At 48.8% G+C, this 25,065-nt stretch overlaps 1 protein-coding gene across 1 annotated transcript in view; it reads left to right on the top strand.

Moving 5' to 3' along the window:
- Window positions 1–25,065, top strand: part of ecd (ecdysoneless cell cycle regulator) — a 57,790-nt gene that overhangs the window by 20,463 nt on the left and 12,262 nt on the right. The window contains exons 6-10 of the mRNA XM_037431611.2: window positions 2,590–2,752; window positions 6,607–6,741; window positions 13,979–14,186; window positions 16,050–16,146; window positions 24,028–24,242. Of these exons, the coding sequence (XP_037287508.1) occupies window positions 2,590–2,752; window positions 6,607–6,741; window positions 13,979–14,186; window positions 16,050–16,146; window positions 24,028–24,242 (818 nt within the window). The remainder of the gene's footprint in view (window positions 1–2,589; window positions 2,753–6,606; window positions 6,742–13,978; window positions 14,187–16,049; window positions 16,147–24,027; window positions 24,243–25,065) is intronic.

Here is a 25,065-nt window from a genome sequence, read left to right as displayed (position 1 = left end):
GCTTTTGTTCATAAGCAATTTTTCTTTCTGTGTTCCTCAATATGGAAATGGCATATGACTCTACATGGCGCTTTGGCATATTGCGAGACCTGTCACATTTAGGTGTGCGGGGTAGAATGCTGTCAATCATCGAAAGCTACTTGTCCAACCGAACATTCGGTGTTTGAGTTGGCACTGTCTTGTCTCGAATATTTGTTCAAGAAACAGGAGGGCCACAAGGAGGTTATTGAGCTGCACACTTTTCATAGTTAAAATGAATTCCTTGCACCTGTCTCTCCCACGTAATATTTTTTATTGCATATATGTCGATGATGTACAGATTGGTTTCAAATTATGCAACGTCTCAGTGTGCCAACGTCAGGTTCAACTCCGGGTGAATGAGGTATCTCAATGGGCAGATGAGAATAGTTTTATACTCAACGCGCAAAAGACCACTTGTGTCTTGTTCAGCCGAAAGAGGGGCCTCCATCCTGACCCTGACATTGACCTGCATGGTCAACCTCTGTAAATGAAGACCGAGCACAAGTTTCTTGGTCTCATATTAGACACTAAACTAACCTTCATCCCACACATCAAGTATTTAAAGGACAGGTGCATAAAAACAATGAACATTTTGAAAGTGTTGTCACGCACTACTGGGATAGTGACATGAAATGTCTAATGAATTTATATAAAAGCCTCGTACGCGCACGCCTAGATTACGGTGCTATAATCTATCAGTCGGCAACACCATCAGCCTTGAAGATTCTCGACCCTGTCCACCATCTAGGCATTCGTCTTTCTACGGGTGCTTTCTGAACTAGCCCTGTGGAGAGCCTGCACGTGGATTCGAATGAATGGTCGCTCTGCCTGCAAAGATGTTTTAAAGTACTTTTTGAAGGTGAAGGCAGACAAGAAACATCCTTCCCATTTCACAATTAATGGTTTGTCTTGTTCTGGCTTGTTTGAGAACCGTTCTTCGTTTAGGCAGCCCTACGCGCTCCGTGTAAGGGGCCTGGCCAAAGAAACAGGTGTGCCTCTTCTTGAACACAGTTTGATGGCTCCTGCAACACATCTGCCACCGTGGCAGTGGCAGCTTACAGACTGTGATGTCTCTTTTGTTGAAGTCACAAAGCACGCACCACTTGCACACATACATACATACTTCCTAGAACTACAACATAAATACACATGCCCTGAGTTCTTTACTTATGCGTCAAAGTCCAACACTTCAATGTCATGCAGCGGTAGGCCAATCCTTTTCCGAGGCCGGCGTTCTTCATCCTGATGCAAGCATTTTCACAGGAGAAGCTTACGCAATACTGACGATCGTAAAACACATCAAACAGATAAAATTACAAAAGGTGGTAATATACACAGATTCCCTAAGCGTGGTCAAAGCCCTGAAAACTCCTAAAAACACAAGAACCTCGTGCTGGTGTCACTTTACTTACTTCTGTGCACACTGTACACATCAAAACAGCATGTCATTGTCTGCTGGTTTCCAGGACACCTTAGATACAAGGGAACGTTTTGGCCGACAAGCTGGCTGCTTCCGCCAACGACACTACTTCCAATGCATCTATACCAATCCCTGCACTTTACTTAAAACCTTTTCTAAAACGAAAGCTTGGGGGGTATTGGCAGAGCACGTGGGATAAACACACAGATAATAAACTCCATGCTATTAAGCCGCAACTAGGTTATTGGCCGCCACTATCAAAATCACGACACACAGAAGTAACACTAACAAGGCTTAGAACAGGACATACACACTCTACACATTCATTTCTTCTATATACCGGCAATCCATTATATTGTAAGAGATGTGGAGAACCACTTACGGTTCTCCACATTCTCCACGTGCAATGAGTTAGATGCTCTAAGAAAAAAGCACTTTTTACTGCCCTACCAGCAGCAGCTCCCACTACATCTTGGGATGCTTATCGGTAGGGATCCGCTTTTTAAACTGCAATCACTTTTCACGTTTTTAAACGATGTTCATAGCTTCACCCCATATTTCGAGGCTCTCCGTAGCACGACCTCTGTACCGTGGTCGTGGCTGTGGTGACTACATCTCTGTCATGGTTTTATTATCATGTCATTTTGCCATCCACGTTCAGTGCACATTTCTCACGCCACTGTCATGTTTTTATTACTTCCATGTTTTTACCCACGTTAGCGCGAGGACTTTTAAGGCCCCTTCACAGCCACACATCATATCATTGTTCACATATCTGGTCTTTCGAAATGGCGCTCTTTGGCCATCAATTGGCCCTTGCGCCATTAACAACCACTCATCATCATCATCTTTGAAATACAAACGAAATGGAATAACGCCGAGAAAAATGAAAAGTTTTAGAACGTTAAAAATGATGTATTGGCTACCGTACGGTAACCTTGTTCACAGTTCTTCTCAACCAGATGATGCTTCATCAAGCTATCGATTTCGTATTAGAGCTCCTTGAAAAACTGAAGGGGGCGTTTGGCCGAGAGTTTACAATCATAGAAAGAGTCATGAATTTGGTAAGGTGAACAGGTACGAATAATGTGTTACATACCTGGGTTTATTCGTCTTCACATTTTTCGCTTCTCTCGTCAATGCTGCAGGCACTTCCCACCTGAGACGCGCGTGATGGCTGAGGTGATCTTCACTCGCTGCCTCTACGCTCAGCTGCGGCAGCAGCGCTTCGCGCCCGACCGGCGTGTCGGCTGGAACATGCCACCCCCTCACGCTCCCGAGTTCATCGCCCACGACCTAGGCCTCAAATTGGTAAGCGAGGAAAAATTGCCCAAAGCACAACATTGCTTGTTCTAACTTTGACTGATATAGAAATTGAAAAGCTTGTCATCTTCATGGCGCCACAATGCATCTGTCACATTCCCCGGCAGCTAAGAATTGTAGTGATGCTTCACTGCTGTGGATTTTCTGAGAAAAGAATGAATGGTAGACGTACTAGTCAAGTTTTCGGAAAATGTGTTGTGACAGTCGCTGTTTGAAGTGATGGATACCAAAAAGTAAATACTCCAACATGGTCACATATTTATTTCTAACTTACTATGAGTGTTTGTATAGCAATATGAAGCTTTTATTTTAAGCAATCTGAACACTATTTCGGGGTCCCTAGAGAACTTTGGTTGAGTCATCTGATAGGAGCATTGGTCAGGTTCATAACTCAATGCTTTGTGCAGCAGCGTTGTGGTCTTTGTTGCTTGTGTGCTTGCTAAGCATTCTGTATGCACTTTGTTTCTTGTTTTAACCCTGTTATTTTATGCGTCAAAACAAGCATTTTCTTGTTAATGAACCCAGTGACTTTTCCTTGAACTGTCAAATGTGAGGTTGTTGCCCATAGTAGCTCTTTTTACAGCGAAAACTGTTATGAGGTCACAACTCGGGTCATGCGCAGTTGTGCATCGTCTTTACCGATGTCCACAACCACAATGCGCAAAATTGCGCATTGCGCAAACCACAATGCGCCAGCTAAGTGACGTCACCTACGAGGTTGTCTCCGACAGTCCCCAATGCCCGAGGCGTCGCCAGCACCAGCCTGAACTTGTTCATGTAGTGCTTATGAGGCCGTACGTGAGTGACTGACTGCACGTTAAAAAAAATTACTGTGCGTCTGCATCAGCATCGGGGCGATGCTCTTATAAGGAGGGGCAAGTGACACGTGTTTATATGAAAAAGAACGATGATAGGAATGTTTTGTAGATTCCAGCTAGTGGGTCAGGTGGTTTTTCGGGACGACAACGAAGCAGGCATCTTGCTGTACAGCTGATCCTGAATACGCTCTTTTCGCTGCCGTAAGCTGCTGTCATCTTTTGTTCGCGTTGCACTGCGACAATATATAAAAAAATACCTAGGTGTGAGCCCAGTGTTCTACCACTGAGCCATACTAGTGCTTGGGACTTGTTGGCAAACTTGCCTCAGGCAGGCTTGATGTTGGGAAAGCAATCGCGTTAATAAGACTTATAAAGCGTTTTAAAACAGTGAAAGGGCAACCAGTCGTCGCACAATGTGAATAGTGTAACGAGTGGGTCGACCAATGCTTCAACCCATTACAAAAGCTTGTTCTTGTTCTTCTATTAACTGTGGGGCATACACACTTCAGCAATAATTCCTCATCGTCGTCAGCCACTGCATGAACAATTGGCACAAAATTCCTTGCAATTGTTTAGCAGATACCACGCTTCTCAGAAGAATGACGAAAACTAGCACAGCGAATGCCGGCCTACTACCCAAAAGATTTTAATATTAATGTTCTAGTGGGTATCAAGCAAGTGTGCTTGCAGTAGTTACCCAACGAGTATTTCGAAAGGCTCTGAAAGGCCACTCTTCCAGCTTTCGCTGTGACTGTGCTGCGCCTTCTGCGCAGGCCTGGCATTTTTTGCACCCTTGAAAACCCTCAGAAAGCCCTTCTTTATATTTTTCTTTGCAAAGAGGCTTGCTACTAATCATACTATTTCTCTTCATGTGTACCTTGTTTGTGATTAAGTCTCATAATCTGATCTTTGTACAATCTTGAGATTCTCCACCCTTTGATGGATAACCCACCACTACTTTTGTTACAATTTTCTAGTTTTGGTAGGATAATGGACTCCTGACATCAGCACCGTTCCTTTCGTTGATAATGTCTGCAAGAGCAAAGTTAGCGAGGGTGGAAGATAAGTGAGCCATTGGCACTAACTAAACTCTGGCTGTGTTAACAAGTTACATGCAGGATTCGTAAAATAGCATGCTCTAGTTCATGCGATGATATAGAAATGATAAAAGAATGCGGTTTGTTGTAGCTTTAAGATAACGCCATTTGTCTAACATGTTTGCATTTTTTATCTTATTGGCTTTTATATGTCCTATACTGTTTCTGTCATAGTGTTTCAAACAACAATAACTAGAGGGCAGTCTTGCGCAAGTGCATATTGTGGCTTCTTGAGCGATGCTTCAACCACCATGGCAGTGATGGGAAGTACGAGCTTTGAGGGATTTGGTACTTGAGGTTAGTGGCACGTGTTTGCTGTCACGAATTTTTCTCGGGAGCATTTGCAGTGGGTGGAGTTCGGAAAGAGACGAGAGTCAGCAGTAACATGTCAAACCTAGTTTAATACTGCACGAAATGGCAAAAATCCGAACAATCCCTCCAAATGCAAAAAAAGAAATCACACAATAATGGGCTATACAGTGAAACTGGCACTAACGTTAGCCCAAGTTGAGTTCAATCTTTAGCCGTAATGTTTCTCTTGCAAAAATGGTGTTACGATAACGAAGCGTTCTTACAGTTCATCCTGTTGTTGCATTGACTCCGTGCCCTTGTCGTGTCCACGGTTCATTGGGTCTGTCATTGATGTTCTCCTTAAGCTCTTACGGTCATCGTCGGTAGTTTCCACCCAATGTGTCATTTGTCTTCATTGCCGTTGCCCCGGTCTTCGTCGCAGTCTTCAACCTTGCTAGGCTAGGCTTAGTTCGTCATGAACTCCTTTGCTGACGGGTCCACTCTGCTGACTGGTGTGGGCTGCTACCCTCCCGGCGCGAAGTGGGATAGGTGCAAGTCTACCAGGAAGTGCTGGTAAAGGGGCGGCGAGTCCGGGCATCCTGTCTCAAGAGGACCTTCGAGTTCGCTGGCCACTTCCCGGGTCTCTCATGCAGACATTCTTCTGAACCGGGCAGCTATGCTACTTCCGTCGTGGTACCGACGCTGGTTTCCCACATCTTCGCAGCTTGGAGCCCCACAGCACGACGACAGCTCATCCTCTGGGATTTTTCATTACCGCCACGAGCTGTCTTGTCCAATCTCATACGTGAACGTGGCGCGTATGCGCACCATTGGGGGTCTCGGGCACGTGCACCGTATTCCAGCGCCCGGCACGTGCCTCATGCCCTCTTACTCATGACATTTGCTCAGCTTTAAATGAGGTGGCATTATGAGGGTATTTCCAGTTAACACTTGCTTTTCGGTGGTTTCTCAATCTGTGGCCCTGCCAGCCGCATTGAACACCGTACAGGAGGAGGTTGTCAACAGTAAGAGGGACGGTTAATACAGCTCCGTACAGGAGGAGGTGTTCGGCAGTAAGAGGGACGGTTAATATTCGACTGGTTGCTTTTGAGCGCTCTGGCAACGCCCGTCACACTCGGCTAGTTAGTGTTGGAGTGCTCTGAATACGCTCGGCTGGTTCTTTCCGAGCACCACGCTCTCAGCTGAGAACTATCTGAGGCTCTTTCACTTTGGCTTCGGAGCGTGACCGAGACTTGATCACGTGACTCTGTGCCTCGTCTGTTTGCGACGGAACACGAGGTGACATGTATTCATTTCTGACTGCCGATTGCTGTGACAAGCGGCTGCATGTTCTTCCCAGACACGCATTCTCTGGCTCTGATCAAGACAAGGCGCCACGCTGTTACTATCTGTGTCAGATGGCACCCAGATGAATGTGCCATTAGTTTTACAATTCTGGTAATGAATGAGTTCAGTGCTAATAAACGCATGTTCAACTCTTCTTGTTGCCCAACAAAAGGTAGCCCATCTCATATTTTCATACAAATATTTCTTGAGTATAAGCGGGCTATCGCTCGAGTTATTATGGTAATTTCTATCTCATTAAAAATGTGAATGCCTCTGATTACCTTGCTAGGCTTGCGGCCTGGAGATACTGGCCGCTGGGTCCGACAAGACAACCGTCAATGGTGAACCTGACCTTTCCGAGCTTGGCGATGACGTTCGGTGGAAGCGCTTCCTCAAGAGCCTCAGCACCAAGGGCTACTTTCAGGTAGCTTATCGTTACCACTGTTGTCATTGTCATTGTGATTTATATCATTACCGTCTCTATCACGGTAAACATCTTCTTTGCCTTGTTAGTGAGCAGATACTGTATTTATCCGCATAATTTGTGCATTTTTTTTCGCAATTTTAGAGCTTTGAGAAGGGGCTGTGCAAATAACGGGGGGATTTCGGATTTCGTGAACGCATCCGAAATAATGTGCAGTAGTTCTAACCCGCCAGCATATACATTGAAAAGATAAAATAAATTGGGGCAGGAAGGAAGTGTACTTGTTTATTTAACAGAATTAGCATGTACTTTAACCAGTAAGATCCGGTCACGCGCGGAATCCCTTATTGAGAGGTCCGATTGAGAATCATTCTCGCAGCTGCTGTCACTGTCATCCCAAAGCGCATAGTCCTCGGTTCTGTCCAGCCCATTCGAATGTCCTATTTTCTCTAAATTTTTCTCGACAATGCTGAGAGAAACTAGTTCTCACGACACAGCGATACCGGAGGACCTAAGCATTTGCACATAAGTGAAAAGGCCTTCTTCAGTGGCAAAAAAATTGTATTAGCAAGCGGGCATTCTTCTGCTTCCTCCTGTAACGATTGCACCAATCGTCACACGTAGAAGAACTTCATGCTGGAGTGCTTGGCAGAGGCATGGCTGCACTCACTTAATCACTTAATCAGCAGGGCGCGCTCGTCCGAAGAATCCACAGGTCCGAAGTCTGTTCGTCTGTGCGCTGGTGAGCTGGCTCGGGCAGTTAGAGGAGCACAAAATATGCAAGTATATATATATATATTTTCGTAAAGCTGACAAAATATTAGGGGTGTGCAAATTATGTGAGGGTGCAAATTACGTGAGTAAATACGGTATCTCTTCTGCTAGGTTGTGTGGGTGCCAGACGTACTTGCATTTGTCTGTCTTTTAGCTCTTACATTTGCTGTCACTTTAAATAACCTTATTCTTTTACTACACATTGCATACTTGCAAAGTCTCTTGGATTGGCTGGGAGACTCCCCGATTTCGACCTTTTTTTCCGTTTGTACGGTTGTCATGAAAAGCTCCCGGAAATCGAATTTTCTGTATGTGATTTGGTCGCATTGACAAAAAAGCTGCTCAATTCACTCCAGGCTTTTCGAACCTACCCTATTTTATGATAAATGAATTTAAGAGGCATTCATCTATATATGCGTACAGTAGAGTCTCACTGATGTGAAACTGGGCAAATGCAAATTTTGGAAATTCCCCAGCCAGATTTCACTATGCTTATTGGACCTGCATTCGAATGTTGCAAACACCTTTCCTAATCAAGGCGGGTGATACAAACTTTAATACGGAAGCCGTCGAATGAAGGCGGAGAGCAGCGTTTTCGAAGCTTCGGAAGTACGCGTGCGATTGGCACACCCACTGTCTTCTACAGCGCGTGTGATTGTCGTTGCGACAACCGCTGTGGATGAAACCGCGGTCATTCTTGACACGATTACGTATGGCGACGACGTAACTGACAGAACCTCGAAAGTCTGCATGCGTCCAACGCTCAAACAGTCAAAGCAATGCTGCTTTTCGGAAAATGTGCGAACATAACTGCGGCAGATGCGATCGTAGATGGCACAAAACGATGGTGCAGTGCGTGCGCAGCCACGCGCACGGGGATTGAAAAAGGAACTACCGTTTGCCGCAACCGCTACGAACAAAACTGCGGTCGCGGCGACGCAATAGCGATCTATGAGTCCCGAGGGCACACGGCTAATGCAGCAGCAGAAAGGCTGTAAATACGTAAAAAAAAAAGGCCAGACGCATTTTGGCATTACTGTCAAAATAATCTAGTAGTGAGCAAAGCTTTGGCCCGTGCTGTTGTGGCAGCGAGCTGCGCCGTCCAGTCCATTTAAGTGTGTCCCAGGAAAACATACGTGAGTTATTTTGACGGAAAAAGATTCTGCTAGTTGTACTTGCATCTTAGTGCGAAACCCTACCCTCGACTCTTACATTAGTCGGAAACCCTACCCTCTCATGTTTGGCCACTCCAAGCCACTATAAGACCGCAACGTCGATGTCGGCCCTTGCGATTAAGACCCCCCACCCCATTTTGTTTTTTGAGATGTTTTTTTTGTCCTTGGGTTTAGTTTGGGCCAAAAAAATAGTCATATAATTCAGCGCACCCCCCCCCCCCCCCTGTAGTGAAAATCTCCCGGATTCAGAATCCTTGAACTTGGCAGGTATGACATCGCCTGCAAAGAATTATTTACCGTAAAATGTAAGCACAGTTACAGGGATTTTTCCCACACTTCAGGCCAGTTTTTGCTCCTTTTTGTACCATCGAGTGTGCTGAAAGCTATCCTGCAGGGGAAGGGGATGTCACAATGTGTGGATTTCGCCCAGTAAATTTTGTTTGAGCAAGCGGTATTGACACATGAACGCTGCAAGATGTGGCACAAAAGCACACTTTATTGCTCACACACAGTCATAAACAAGTACAGTCTAGCCCGCTTATAACGGACCTGAGCGTGACGCGGCATCCGTTCGCTGTATCTTGAAGTTCGTAGTAAATGAAACACAGCTTTTAAAAAATGTTGCGAGTGAACACGCAAAGTCTTTTTGCCCCAAAAAGTCCGTGATGCACATGTTTCGAAGAGCAGAAGCGATAAAGGCGGTCTCAAGTTCACTTAAAACGGCAGGGTGCTCGTTCACCGAGGCACGTGGCATAAGCTGCATGAGGCACTGGCTCCAAAGTATTGTCGTTCTTACAATCCTATTCCTTCAAATCGCTTTCGCCATGTACCGTATTTACTCGATTCTACCGCGCCCTCGATTGTAACGCGCACCCGATTTCCACCGCGAAAAAAAAAAAACAAAAAAAAACGTAAGACATCGATTGCAACGCGCACCCATTTTTCTCGCTGGCCCGCACGATCACACCACTCGGAAAAACGACTCTTTTCGTGAGCGTCTTCCATTTAAATATGAGGTACGGGCGAAGCTTGTGCTCATCTGACGTGTAACAGAGCATTGCCGTCACTGTAGTTTTACCGTGGACCGATGTCAGCACATGAACTTGCTTCGCCCCCTTCTTCTCGACGGTTGTGGTGCCAGGCATGTCGAAGTAAAGAGGTGTCTGATCGACATTCCCGATTTGCCCAAGCAGGTAGTCGTTGTTGCGCCGCAAGTTTAGGACGAACCTCTGAAAACTGTGAAGCTTTTCATCGTACTCCTCCGCAAAACTTTTCGCATATGCATGTTCCCCTTCGGAGGAAAAAGCCTTTCCTCTTCATAAAGTTAGTTAGCCAGCACCTGCTCGCTTTAAACTGGCTCCGCATTAGACTTTTTTTCTAAGACTAATTGCATAGCCCGCACTTGGAGCAGTTCTGTCGTCACGGGCCGCTGTGCCGCTCGCTGCTCAAGCACATACTCGGCGAGCAGCTCTTTAATTTGCGGAAACTGACCCTGCTGTGGTCCACTGAAGCCTTTGCGTGAAGCTTTGCTGTCGACAATATTTTGCTTTTCTTTCCGCCGGTCCCGCACGCACGTTTCGGGAACTCCGAACGACTGCGATGCAGCCCGATTTCTGTCCGTTTCTGCACACGCGATGACTTTTCTTTTAAAAGTGGCATCGCGGTGCACTCGAGTTTTTGGAGTCAGCCCTTTCACGTCGTCGATGCTAATGCACTACTAGATGACGAACTCCTCAGCACACGTACGAAGTGCCGCACATGGGAAACACATAGGCAGAAATGGCCGACGTGCCATGCCGACGCACGTAGGGGGCGGCCATTTTGGATTTCCCGATGGCAATAGATTGACCGTAAATTTTTTGTTCGTGCTCGATTCTAGCGCGCATGCGATTTATGAACTCGCTTAACTGGAAAAAAGGTGCGCGTTTGATTCGAGTAATTACGGTACTTCATTCACAATGCCCCAATCCGTGCACGGTTCCGCAGTGTCGGCATCATCATCGGTCGGCCATTATTAAACCATCGCAACAGATGTCCCACCCGCTCTCCCAGGTCGGAGTCGACGACGCGCTGCCACAAATTGCCGCCGCAGTGGTCCTGTTCGGAAGCTTCAGGCTCGGCATCGGGCCCGACGTCGACAAAGTCGGCCTCGTGAAAACAGTTTGGCGCGCATGTAGCCGTCACCGCCGCCCACAAAATATTCACCATCTCCACAGCTGAATACCGGGACACCCGAAGTGCAAAGTTTGCATCCAGGTGGTCAACAGCTATGAGAAAGCGCTCCGCAACGCGGCACCTAACGTGCCGATTACGCTCAAGCCACGCGGTCACACTTTTGACGTTTTGTTGAGTGGCAGGAAAAAGTGTGCTAGTCCTCCCGTCTGCCATCATGACCACACACGCACACCAAGAGGGAGCAAGACGCGCACACGCGACACACGTTCCAGAACGCGTGGTACAGCTCTGGGCTTGTTTTCAGTCAGAAAACAAAACTAATTCGAGCCAGCGGGGCTGGCATCGCGGAGCGATAGATACGGGCGAAGGGGTTGTGATCAAGAGAGGAGAGCAGATTTGTGAGAGAAGGGCAAGGAGTTGCAATAGTGAAGAGATGGGAGGATGCGGCGGGAGGGCGACCTTGAAAACCAAAACACATGAGAAGGAGGCAAATTTGGTAGCTTGCGTGAAAGGTCCGCGAAACTCGCACGTAGGAAAACATGAAAGAGTGCCTGCGCGTGTAAAAGTCAAAGCACGGCTGCCTGGATCGGTGCCCGCGGCGGTGTTTGAAGAATCTGCGGCTGTGGTAAAAAAATCATTTTGTTGCACTGGCAGGTTTGCGTGGCCTCAGGAACTTTGATATTTCGCGATTCATTCCGCGCAAATTAACAGCCGTTTTCACGCTTCCGCACGCGTGCAGAAGGCATGCTGAGCCGAGTGCGAAGTGAGCGAGAACAAGTCCTAAACACGAAACGAATCGCAAATTATCAGAGTCGGTGGGGTTGCGTACGCGCGTGCACTAGGCGCAGACTATCAGATACAGTCGATGGCCGACTATGTTGCCAAATGGTCTGGTCACTCCAAGCTGGCGACGCCAAAGACAGTACCAGGGATCAAAAACAGGGTAGATGGCCGACCGGTCTTCCAAAGATCGGTGGCAGTGTGAAAACACGGGCCTCGTCTGGCAATGCGTGGTCCTCAGAGTAGTGGAGGGACAAAAGACGGAGGGGTGCGTAACAAAAAGCAGTTGGGGCACGGAGGAAGGAAACAGCTTTTCTTCCTCCATGGGTCGGGGAGAACGGCAACTAGAGGGTCGCGGAAGCAGGGTGAGCGTTTAACAATAAGAATGTATGGGCACCTCCCCGAAGCCTGATCAGTGGCCGAAAGTGGTTTCCTGGGAAGTCGGCACACCGCCGACTCCGTTTGCTGTAACCGATCAGCGGCGCTCGGAGACGTTCGTTGTAAGTGCGATTTTGTGCCATTGAACTAATCTATATTTTCACGGTCACACGGATATTGTTCGTTTTAAGTGGGGCCGTTATATGTGGGCTGGACTGTACATACAAAAGACTAAAACTATCTAGAAACGACTAGGTTATCCAAACACAAGAGTTAACAAGTCCTAGCATGGCCAAGTCCCACGTGCGTCTCTAATCTCCTCTCAAGCCTATTGGTAAATACCGACTGAACTGTATGTGCAGTGTTGGCCACTTACTGTGCCTATTGATCGTGCTCACACTTGAACGTCACTGCGACCGTCAGTATCGGCGTCCCCGCTACTGTAGAAGGGCACCATGTCAACGAGGTGAGGCACACGGACGTCGTTCCCATTGGGTGGTGAGAATCGGGTTGCCGGCAGGAACTCCGGGCACCTCCCAGGCCGCTCTGGCCAGTGCGGCGTTGGCATGGGGACGGCTGGCCGCAAGCCCAGGCTCGTTCAAGGTTGGCGGCGTGACGCTGACCTGTTCCGGCTGCTCGCTGCACTGCCCGCCAGCTGGACGACAAAAGCATGATAATGGCAGCTTGCCGGAGTAGTAACTCGGGCGACTCTTGAAGCAATGCAGTCCTGAGGAGAGACCCAGGCTGCCTCGACGATCCGTCGTTTTCTCCGCCGTCCTGGCCAACCTTCTCTTCCACACGCGCCCACCTTCTAATCTTTCATGCAAGCACGCACTTCTTTTTCGTCCTCCAATTTCTTTTCCTGCACCTGCTCCATGACTTTATTTTCTTCTTTTTCTTTGTCCGCCCTTTTTCTTTTCATCCGTGACAGGAGGGTGACTAGGCACCTAGAAGCTACGTCCATTAGTCGGCGTGTGTCATGACCTTGAGCGCTTCTTTTTTATCTTTTTACTGCAAAAGCTGTTACGAAATCATAAGAACGATGCCGTAGTTGTTCGCCGCTGTTGCCGCTGGTGTCCGTAACTTCTGTCGCATGAAATGAGAAAGAAAAAAATGAAATGATAAAAAATGTCCAGATTGGAATGGTGTTCAAACCTGGATCCTTTTTGTGGCAGCCTTGTATTTTACCGTTCAGCCATGCCTGTTCTGGAAACTCCCATGTGCAAAAGCATGCGCAAGCATCAGGAAGAAACCACGTTAGCATTTGTAACATAGCACGGTAGAAGAGTACGATAACAACCGGGTGTCACAAAATGCGAATTGTGTAACCAGGCGTCACTCTATATAAATGGCTTGACGAGTAGGTCGTGAAGTGCTTCATACCCATTACAAATGGCTCAGCCGTAATTCTTCGTCGTTGTCAGGCACCGAATCAATTAATGGAGTAGTGAGTACCTTGCAACCGTACGTGTATTAGTAGCCCCAAGAGTGTTTGCAACAGGGTCTATAATGGCGCTCTTCCTGCTTTCGCTGTGACTCAGCGACACTTTCCGTGCAGGCCTGGCAGTTTTTGTCTTGGAACTCGCAACTCAGTTTCAGCTTGCTCACAAGCAAGCCCACGGGCATGTCGCAGCATCTTGTAGCGGCCACAGTATCTATGCAGTCCTTAATGCAACCAATGGCGCTGGACTTCATTTATGGACAGTCATTTGGGTTGAAGGCATCACTTGTCTAGAGAAGAGCGAGTGATTTCTCACTGAATTTGAGAATTTAATTGCAAATTTAGGCCGCGCGCATTGCTATAATGTCTGGCTCACAAGTTCCCGGCAACCTTGACTACCATTCTGCACACTTCTCTGGCCATGCTGAGAAGGCATCACTGGGCCCCTTCAATGATGCCTATTGTTGAATTAACGTTGACAAGTGTACTCTCCTGCTTGCTACATCTCTTGCAGGGTGAACTGGAGGGGTCCAAGTTGTACCACAACCTGCTTCAACGCGCCCGCGAGTATTTTGTCCACACGGTCGCAGCAGCGGAGGATGGAGAGAGCGAGCGCCGGGGAAGGTGCTCGGCTCACGCGCGAGTCTCGCGCCAGCTGCGACAGCTCGACGTCAACGTCGAGAAACTACGAGAAGAGAGCGAGAAACTGGGAGAGCCAGACGGTGAGTGTCTTCACACTGTGCGCCATGGGACATCACTGAACGCGCAATCAGAACTGGGGTTAACTGGGCTAATACGGCATTTTGCTCTGGCTAAACGGCCAAATATTTCCCGTTAGTAGTGGCCCTTTTGCACATTTCGTAGCTTTTCGCAGAAAAAGAGCATTATACTTTGTCTGCAAATGAAAAAAATTTGCTGGAAGTTAGTCCCTCTATTACCGCATTTACTCGCATAATTCATTATGCACTCACTTGCATAACAAACTCGGCCCCCGCTTTGGTCCTTGGAGAAAAAAAATATATGTGTATTTTATTTTGGTGTGATTTCCAGTGCTGTAGACAATCAAAACAATGTTTAGTCACATCATCACATCACAAATTAACGATGCATTAAAAGTCAAAACTTAACAACTATGCTAAACAGTTGCGAGCAGTGTGAGCGTGGACGACGTCAATCGAAATTTAGAAGTTGCGCCCCACCGTGGTGGTCTAGTGGCTAAGGTACTCGGCTGCTGACCCGCAGGTCGCAGGTGAATCCCGGCTGCCGCAGCTGCCTTTTTGATGGAGGCGAAAGTGCTGTAAGCCCACGTGCTTAGATTTGGGTGCACTATAAAAAACCCCAGGTGGTCGAAATTTTCGGAATGCTCCACCACGGCATCTCTCATAAACATATGGTGGTTTTGGGACGGTAAACCCTACATATCAATAAAGCAATCCATCAAATTTAAATTTAGAAGTTGGTCTTTCGCAGCAGAGTGATGTCTGTTGAACGCAGAAGAAACCTTCTGCTTATAGTTCCATGCAAGCACAGGGGCGCAAAAACGAAGCGCAACCGCGCCCAGCAGGATGTGCACCCTCAACATGCGTGTGACCCTACCCGGCACTGCGTTTCTGTGGAGGATTGGCCAGTACGCTAGCAACACGGCCAGTTTTAAACTTACACTTGGTCGAGCATGCACAGGAGCATAGGAACCAGGCGCCTGGATGGCCCTTTCAGCGTCAATCAACGTGCGTTGGCCTGTACACGCGCAATCTGCACAGCTGCGCCCCACGTGCTCAAACATCTGCTGCACCAAGCGGAGGGCGAACAAGTGTCCCCAATACGCTCTTTTGCCCTATGTTTGCAGGCAGTATGTGCCCCGGCACGTGCGATGCAAGTAGCATGTTTACAGCTTCGGGCTACTAAAAAAGTTTGTCGTTCACTTAAATATCGGTAGCTTCTCCTTGTGGAGAACGAAGTTCTCAAATAGAGGCTCCGTAATTTCGCCGCTACCCCCCTAACTGGTGTCAACTTTTCTGAAAAAAGGTGGGTTCATAAATACGGTACAGCCTGGGTAACACTAACATAGCCCAGAAAGCCCTTCAGTGCAGTTTAATAAGGTTTCCCGGTGGGCTCAGTGGTGGTTCTTTGGTCAAACTTTTAGAACTTGTACGTTTGTCTTTTGTTGTTCTATATGTGAAAAACAGCGAAAAACTGCGCTCAAATGAATTTTTCTTCCCACCTATCAAATTGCATGACATTGCACCGTCACAGGTGTGCCTGCGCACTGTCCTGGTGTCTACACGAATAGCAAACTCCTGGAAGAGATTTCTAGAATTGTGTAATAAATTGCATCTTCTTTTGGGGACCGAGCTCCACACACATAGGCAGTGGTGTTAATGGCATGGATATAAAAGCACGCTTGATAGCATCGGAAGGACTTTGCTCATACCTTTAGATTTGCCCTAGTGCCGAGTCGCACCAAATATCTTTAGAGTTGCAATGTTCCAACAAAGGATCAAGCATGTTGCTCGCAGAAACGCCAGAGCTCAATTGTTTTGTTGTTTCAGCGGAAGTTTCTCACACTGCTTCTTTTTTGGTGCCAGATGAAAAGTGGATGGAGGTCACGCCGCAGGATTTGGACCGCCTGCTCGAAGACTACTCTTCACGAAGTTCTGGAGGAGAGAAGCACAAGGGCGCCAAGTGAGTGCTCACTTTCAATCGCTCTATGAGAGAAGTCTGCTGCGAATATGAAGCACCATGTCATCACAGTGTTTCATTTCTTGCATAAAAAGCCAGGGGTACGCACCAAGGCTTCTTTCGTTTCAACCATTCGCAACTGAAACAGACCATGTACACGCGTGTAAAAGCCACACTGTTCTTTCCCCATAATATTAATGGGGTGTGGTCTTTCCACGAAATTGTGAAATTTTTGTTGAACTTCCGATGCTATATGGGAAAACCTGTTTCCTCATGGCATATGCAGCTCACAGATATCACTACGTGAAGAAGCCACAGGACACCTATTGCCATCCGATGGCTCCCGTGAAATACAGTGTGCGCGAGATGCGACAACGCTGCCATTTGCTGATATTTTTTTTTCTGCAAAATTTGGACTGCCAAGTTGGAGGGGAGCAGCCCTTACACGAGAATGGTCCTTAGTCGACTAGATACGTTATGTGGCTGTTGATCTAAAAGGCATCATTTCGATCCTCGCCGCAGTGTATGCACTTCAGTGAAGGCGAAAAACTAGAGGTATGAGTACTGCATTACGTCGGCGCATGTTTCACAATCCCGAGTGGTCAAAATTATCCGAAGCCCTCCGCTATGGCATCCCTCTCAGGCTGGGCGACTTTTGGTACGTCGGGGCCCCATAAACCAAGTAAACAACTAAACATGTAATTAATCACACAGAAAGTCTCGCCATTTTCTGGGATCTGCGGTCCTCTAGCATGGGCTTTCTTTATGTGTTCTCCGAGTGCCTTTGGGATGCTCAGCATTATTTCAGCGTGGAACTCTGTGCTATATACCACGAATGAGCATTTGCTTGGAGGTGTCAATAATTTCTCTTGTATAACCCACACCCAGGATTTGCAGAAAATTAAAAAAAAAGTTGTTTTTGTGTATTTCTGCAAAACTAGCTTTCTCGCATAGTTCCGAAGCACTGCTGTAAAGCTGCCTTTGCAGCCCAAAATTTGTTTTTAGCTTTAACTTCAAATTGAATATTTTTGCGTCGCTTATTGCGAGAAAATGTGAAACTTGTATAGTGCGTACCTGCCAATCCTCCCGGATTTTCCGGTAAACTCCCAAAATTCGACCATTTCTTACATTTGTACGCTTGACTGAAAAATCTCCTGAAAATATAAATTTCGGGGCGTTATCTGGCCGCAATGACAAAAATTTAGCCCACTCCGATTCAGGCTTTTTGCAAACCCATTGCGTTTTATTGTAAATAAATTTAGGAGGCGTTTTCGTAAATGTACACTTGAGTCTCGGTGATGTGGAACCGGCAGGTATGGGCTTGTGGAATTCTTCAGCCAAATTCTACTGTATTCGTATGGCCAGAATTTGGATGTTCCGAACACTTTTCCTCATTGTGGCGGGTAACACAAACTTCAGTATTGAAACTGTTGAGCAAAGGCTGAAAGCAGCATCTAGAACCTTCTAAAGTATGCGCACGGCCATTGCACTCACTGGCCGTGCGCGTACTTTAGAAGCGGTTGCACTTGACACAATCATGTATGGTGATGACGTAACTGACAGAACTCCGAAAATGCACGGGCGTCTACTAAAGGCAATGCTGCTTGCCGCAAAGGCTGCTGTCAAAATCGGGGCAGATGCGATCATAGACAACGAAAACCGACTTGGTTTTGAAGGTACGTGCGCACCCAGCACACGTGGATTTGAAATGTAACTGCAGTTTGCTGCCGCCGCCACACTCAAAACCGCAGTCGCTGCAACATGATCATTGATAAAGACTACAAGCTACAAAGGCACGGAGCTAATGCAGAGGTAGATTAAAGGCAATAAGGACGTTAAAAAGGCTAGAAGCGTTTCGGCATTCCTCTCAATCTGAATACTTCAACTATACTTTGGCACTCAGTATTCACTTGGGCTCAAGTGAAGCTTTCACCACTGGCAGCTGTACTGTCCCATATTGGTCTGGTCACGTGTGTCGCAGGAAAGCATATGGGTATTCTTTTGGCAGAAATAGATGTTCTGTGCTTATATCATGGCTTGAAAACTGGTGTTGCTTGTTTTTTGATAATTTTTGATAATACGAAATTTCGGGAGACACAAAAGTATTTTCCCACCCCGTTTGAGACTGGCACCTTCTACTGTTGTTGGGAAACTATACCCTCGTGTGTTCGGCCGCTCCAAGCCATGATAAGACTGCAATGCTGATGTTTACGCTTGCGGAGGGGCGCGGCACCCCCTTCCCCTTTTGTGTGGGAGAGAAATTGTCCCCCCCACCCCCATTGTGGAAATCTCCCAGGTTCGAAATCCTTGAACTTGACAGGTATGATACAGTGCACTGATGAGAACCAGGCAATAAGCACTGTGACTGTTGTTAAGGCGTTTATTAGCCGGCAACGAGCGAGAATATACAATGGCGACAGTCACAGCCAAGCACAGGCTCTCAGCGCGAGCGGCGTCCTCGTTGGGTAGCCCCACTAGAAGGTACTCAAGAGTGCGACCCATTTCAGAGTTCGGAGGCTTCGCTACAATTACCCCGGGGTCGAAGAGGGAGCCGCCTGGCGACCTAACAGCTTGTTAATATGAGCGGGTCATAATAAGCCTTCAGGCGCTCCACGTTGACGATGTCTCGCCCACGGCGGCGCATGTCCGAAGATTGTTCAACGGGTTCGATCAGATAGTTGACGGGTAAGGTGCGCTCAATGACACGGTAGGGGCCTTCGTATTTGGGACGTAGTTTGGAAGAGAGGCCAGCTGCAGAGGTCGGGATCGAGAGCCACACAAGCGCACCAGGAAGGAACGTGGGCTCAGAAGTGGTGGAGCCATCACGAATACTCTTCTGCCGCTCTTGCTCTTGCGTCGTAAAAGTCTTGGCAAGCTCGCGGCACTCTTCAGCAAGCCTGGCTGTCTCGGAAATAGGTGTACACTCAGATGGATCCGGCGTGAACGGGAGTATCGTGTCCATGGTGTGCGACGGGTGCCTTCCGTACAGCAAGTAGAAAGGTGAAAAACCAGTCGTGCTCTGAGGGGCGGTGTTGTAGGCGTAGGTGACGAAGGGCAGTATATTATCCCAATTAGTGTGGTTGGCAGCGACGTACATAGAAAGCATGTCGCCGAGGGTGCGGTTAAAGCGTTCGGTGAGGCCACTCGTCTGTGGGTGGTAAGCAGTAGTTTTGCGGTGGACAGAATGGCACTCCGTCAGAATGGCTTCGATGACTTCCGACAAGAAGACACGGCCTCGATCGCTGAGAAGCTTTTGGGGTGGTCCGTGGCGCAGTATAAATTGATGCAGCAGGAAGGACGCAACATCGCGCGCAGTAGCCGCAGGGAGAGCGGCGGTTTCGGCGTATCGCGTTAAATGGTCAACGGCAACGATGGCCCAGTGGTTACCAGCCAACGTCAGAGGAAGTGGTCCATACAAATCGATACCTACGCGCCCAAAGGGACGGTCAGGGCAAGGTAACGGTTGCAGACCGGCGTGCGACATGTCGGCTGACGGTTTACGGCGTTGGCAAGTGAGGCAAGAGCGAACGAACTGCTGCACATAGCTGTACATCCCGCGCCAGAAGTAGCGTTGTCGATTGCGATGGTAGGTTTTGAATACCCCAGAGTGCGCGCATTGCGGATCAGAATGGAAGGATTCACATATCTCTGAGCGCAGACTGCGGGGTATCACGAGTAACCACTGCCGACCGTCGGCGTCGTAATTGCGTCGGTGTTGAAGGCCGTCACGGATGGCGAAATGGCGAGCTTGACGACGCAAGGCACACGTGGATGGCGTTGCGGATGGATCAGAGAGCATGTCGATGAGCGGGCCGATCCAATTATCCTTTCGCTGTTCGGTAGCGATGATGTCAACATCAATGGCAGAAACAGCAGCCGAGGATACTGAGCAGAGCACATCACCTTCAGGCGGAGGAGAGCGCGAGAGGGCGTCGGCGTCAGCATGCTGGCGTCCGTTGCGGTACAGCACGCGGATGTCGTAGTCTTGTAAGCGAAGAGCCCAACGGGCGAGACGGCCTGAGGGATCCTTCAATGATGAAAGCCAGCATAGTGCATGATGGTCGGTGACGACATCGAATGGGCGACCATACAAATAAGGTCGAAACTTTGTAAGAGCCCAGACGATCGCCAGGCACTCTTTCTCCGTGACGGTGTAGTTTTTCTCGGCTCTCGTGAGCGTACGGCTTGCATATGCTACGACATATTCAGGGAATCCGGGTTTTCGCTGCGCCAGGACAGCGCCGAGGCCTACACCGCTGGCGTCCGTGTGCACCTCCGTTGGGGCTGTGGGGTCGTAGTGTCGTAGAATGGGAGGCGACGTCAACAAATGGCGGAGCTTCGCGAATGCGTCGTCGCACTCGGATGACCACGAATTGAAGGGCCCGTTACTTCCAAGGAGCTTCGTCAGCGGTGATATGATCGTGGCAAAATTTCGTATGAAGCGTCGGAAGTATGAGCACAGGCCCACGAAACTACGCAGTTCTTTGACAGATGCAGGTTTGGGGAATTCGGCCACTGCCTGAAGCTTGGCAGGATCAGGAAGAATGCCGTCTTTGGACACGACGTACCCCAGTACGGTGAGTTGCCGTGCTGCAAAGCGGCACTTTTTCAGATTTAGTTGCAAGCCGGCATTGCTCACACGTGCGAAAACTTCTTTCAGACGTTGGAGATGCGCGGAGAAATCTGGAGCAAAGACAATGACATCGTCGAGGTAACACAAGCACGTGTACCATTTGAAGTTGCGCAGAACGGTGTCCATCATGCGCTCAAAGGTCGGAGGTGCATTACATAGACCAAACGGCATGACGTTGAACTCGTACAAGTCGTCTGGCGTGACGAAGGTGGTCTTTGGTCGAGCGTCGTCAGCCATGGGTACTTGCCAGTACCGCGAGCGCAGATCGAGAGAAGAAAAAAAAATCGGCTCTATGAAGGCTGTCAATCGCGTCATCGATGCGTGGCAATGGATAAACATCCTTGCGAGTGATCTTATTGAGCCGTCTGTAGTCCACACAGAACCGCACAGAACCATCTTTCTTCGCAACAAGAACAACAGGAGACGCCCATGGACTGTCCGAGGGCCGAATAACGTCGCGTCGGAGCATATCGTCAACCTGATCATTAATTACGCGACGTTCAGCAGGCGACACGCGATATGGACGTTGCCGTAAAGGTGGATGGGCACCAGTGTCGATGCGATGCGTAACAACGAACGTGCGACCGAGAGAACTTCGCCCGACATTGAAAGAAGAACGATATTCTTGCAACAGGTCCAGAAGTTGGGAACGCTGTACGGCCGTAAGGTTGTCAGCGATGGAGGGGCCAAAAACATCAGCAGATGACGAATCAGAAGTGGAAACAGCATTGACGGTACACGACCTGAGACCACGCGTGTCATCGGGTACGTCCAAGACTTGTGCGTCGTCGACTGGTTCCACTCTGCCGAGACATTCCCCTCGAAGCAAGGTAACAGCGTACGGGGACGGGTTGGTTACAAAAATAGCAGTGTTGCCCTGGTTGACCTGCACGGTCGCGAAAGGTACTAGCAACCCTTTCCTGCTGCAAGAATATGTCAGATGGCGAAACAAGTCCAATGGTGTCGGACAGACCAGCGCAGTAGACAGACACAGCCGTCGTCGAGTTTGGAGGCACTGTTGTATCGTCTTTCGTTAGAATCTTGCTCAGTGTCGGGGACTGTCTTCTGGCGTCAAATGCCAAAAGAGTGAGAGCTCAATTTTGGCGGCGGCACAATGGATGACGGCGTCAAGGCGGGAGAGAAAGTCCCATCCCAGGATGATGTCATGAGAGCATGACTGAATTATGATGAACTGGGCGACATACAGAACGTCCTGGATGACAACGCGAGCTGTGCATCCTGCTGTAGGATGAATGCGGTGCAAACTTGCAGTACGGAGGGATAGCCCAGAAAGTGGCGTCGTCACTTTTCGAAGTAAGCGGCAGAGTTTTTCGTCCATAACTGATACGGCAGCTCCAGTGTCAATATGAGCCGATGCACAAACACCATCCACAAGCACGTCAATGACATTCGAGGGGCTGCTCTGAGGGCTTTCACATTGCGATAGCGTCGCAGTCCCCGAGGCAAGGACTGCGACGACTAGTTTTCCCGCTCATGAGCTGCCGCACTTGGCCGCATGGGGGACAGGGAACGACGTCGTGGAGACGGCGATCTTCGAGATGGACCTGGGCGAGATCGAGGTGGCATAGACGGCGGTTCTTCGCGATAAGGACGGCTGAGTTGGCCAGCAACAGGTGAAGAAATTGGAGCCGGCTGTGCGCGATGGCAATAACGGGCCACGTGACCGGCGTAACCGCAGGCAAAGCAGATGGGCCGGTTGTCGGGTGTGCGCCATCTGTTCACCGGGGTAGGTCTCACCCATGTCGCAAGGGCTGATGGACGGAACGATGGCTGCATGGTGGACTGAAGCTGAGGCTGAGGGGTTACGTCAACATACGTAGCGGGCACACCCGCTGCAAAGGCGGAGGTCGAGCGGCAGCTTTGGCATAAGTCAGAGGGGCGGTTGCTGGAACGACTTGGGGCGGCCTGGCGACCACTTGCGCGTAACTCAGGGGCGCAGGAGCCGGAGGCTGTGGAGGGTGGTACGCAGGCATTACCTCCGCTATTTCCTGTTCAATCGCTCGACGGATGGGAGGAAGAAGGGTAGTAGGCGATTGTTGAACAGTCGGTTGGTGGGCAAAGGGCAGGAGCGAGAACTGACGCGCGATTTCCTCACGGATGAAGGACTTTAGGTCTGCCATCTACGCCACTTGGTCACAACTGGCCTCCAAGCCAGCAAGCGTTGCAGCTCGTGGTGGGGAGCGTTGGGTCATCGAACGCTGCCGGCGGAGCTCCTCGTAGCTCTGGCACAGTGTGATGACCTCAGCCACTGTGCCGGGGTTTTTGGCGAGCAGCATCGTGAAGGCATCATCGTCAATGCCTTTTATGATGTTTCTGATCTTGTCAGACTCGGACATGGTGGGATTAGATTTGTTCCATAGGTCCAGGACGTCTTTAATATAGCTGGTGAATGACTCACCAGCCTCCTGCGCACGTTCACGTAAGCGCTGCTCGGCTTGCAGCTTGCGAACAGCAGGGCGGCCGAAGACGTTGATGATTGCGGTCTTAAAATCGGACCAGGTGGCAAAATTGGACGCGTGGTTGTTGTACCACAAACTGGCAACCCTTGTAAGGTAGAATACCAAGTTGGTCAGCTTGCCGTCCTCGTCCCATTTGTTGGGGACGCTCACGCGCTCATAAATGGCGAGCCAGTCCTCTACGTCAGTGCCATCAGCGCCAGTGAAGATGGGTGGATCGCGGATTCAGGGGACACCGGGACAAGGGGGTGGCATTGGAGGAGGCGTTTGCTGAGAAGCGTCGTGGTACATAGTAGATGGCAGGGTACGTGATCGTAGCTCCAAAGGCATAGACAGGGATCGCAGCACTCTCCACCAAATTGTTAAGGCGTTTATTAGCCGGCAACGAGCGAGAATATACAATGGCAACAGTCACAGCCAAGCACAGGCTCTCAGCGCGAGCGGCGTCCTCGTTGGGTAGCCCCAGTAGAAGGTACTCAAGAGTTCGACCCATTTCAGAGTGTGGAGGCTTCGCTACACTGTGTTTGTTTGATATTTCATGCCTTGTTCTTCAGTATGTCAAAGAGGTTACTTAAGTAAGATGGAAAACTGGGCGAGTTGGTGCAGGTTTATTGTGGCTAAGAGCGTAAAAACCCTGACATAGACTAGAAGTGGACACGCCACAGTGCTTTGCCACGTCCACTTCTAGTGTATGTGTGGGTTTTCGTGCTGTCAGCCACAAAACGGTTGTCATTTATAATGCATTTCTTAATGGCTGAACACGTTTCTCACTAGACCTGTGCAGAAGACAGAAGAAACCCTTGGCAAGACAATAACAGAGAGCCTGGACCGCTTTGTGCGTCATGTTTCCGGCTACGAAGGAGCGGAAGTGCCGTCGAATGCGGCGGCCAAAGGGAAGTCCCAGTCAAGCGAAGCCAGCCATCAAGCCAAAGCAGACGGCATTGACTTTGATCCTGACCGCTTCGTCGAGGCGCTCGGTGCTATTCTTGGTGAGTGGGTTACTTGCTACAATGATTCCATGGCTGTGGTGCACTGTCATCTGGGATGTGATTGTTAGGATTGCTAAAGAAATCGGGCCTATGGGGCCGTTTTTCAATGGGCAATACCATAAAGGCCGATGTGTAGTCCGAGGTTTTTCCTCGAGATTTCATAAGAAATGTCTGCCCCGTACTATATGCGAATACCAAGAATTTTCGGCCCAAACTCACGGTTTCAGTTTCAGCATTGCATGCTGCTCTCATTATCATCATGAAGCTTCTGCATAGGGTAGCATTTAGTCCTACGTCCTACTGTTATGATTATATGTGGCTGCCATTAAAACAATGGTAATCTCAGCTGCCGAAACCATCGACAACCATTGCATAGCAGCTGTTAAGGGTAAACAAGCTAAGCATGTGCAGTGAAGGAAACAGAAAGAAGCCTTCTTTGAGGGCAGCAGCCTGAGAAAATAGTTTCTGGGGGCTGTAAAAGGAAGTATTACCCACATTGAATGGAAATTAGTGGGCTTCTTTTGAAAGCAGCTCGGCAATGCTGGGGCTCCCATCTATACTCGTACTTGACACGTTTCGGTGTGACCTCCCTCAAGAGACTGCTTCGTGACTACAGCGCTGACTTGTATTCATATTCGTAACACAAAAAAGAACCAGATGCAGACACAGAAGGAACCCGTACACAGGACGGGTCCTAGACATCAACAGATTTTTTTTATTGAAAGACAAAATAGAAGTAAAAAATCGTCAGACATTAAGGCATGCGCACCATCAAACTTCGACTACACAAACTATAGTGCTGAGCTTGTTTGACTGCAGCGTT

Source organism: Rhipicephalus microplus, chromosome 7, assembly GCF_043290135.1.
Source record: "Rhipicephalus microplus isolate Deutch F79 chromosome 7, USDA_Rmic, whole genome shotgun sequence".
NCBI lineage: Eukaryota > Metazoa > Arthropoda > Arachnida > Ixodida > Ixodidae > Rhipicephalus > Rhipicephalus microplus.
This window is presented reverse-complemented; position numbering and strand designations above follow the sequence as displayed.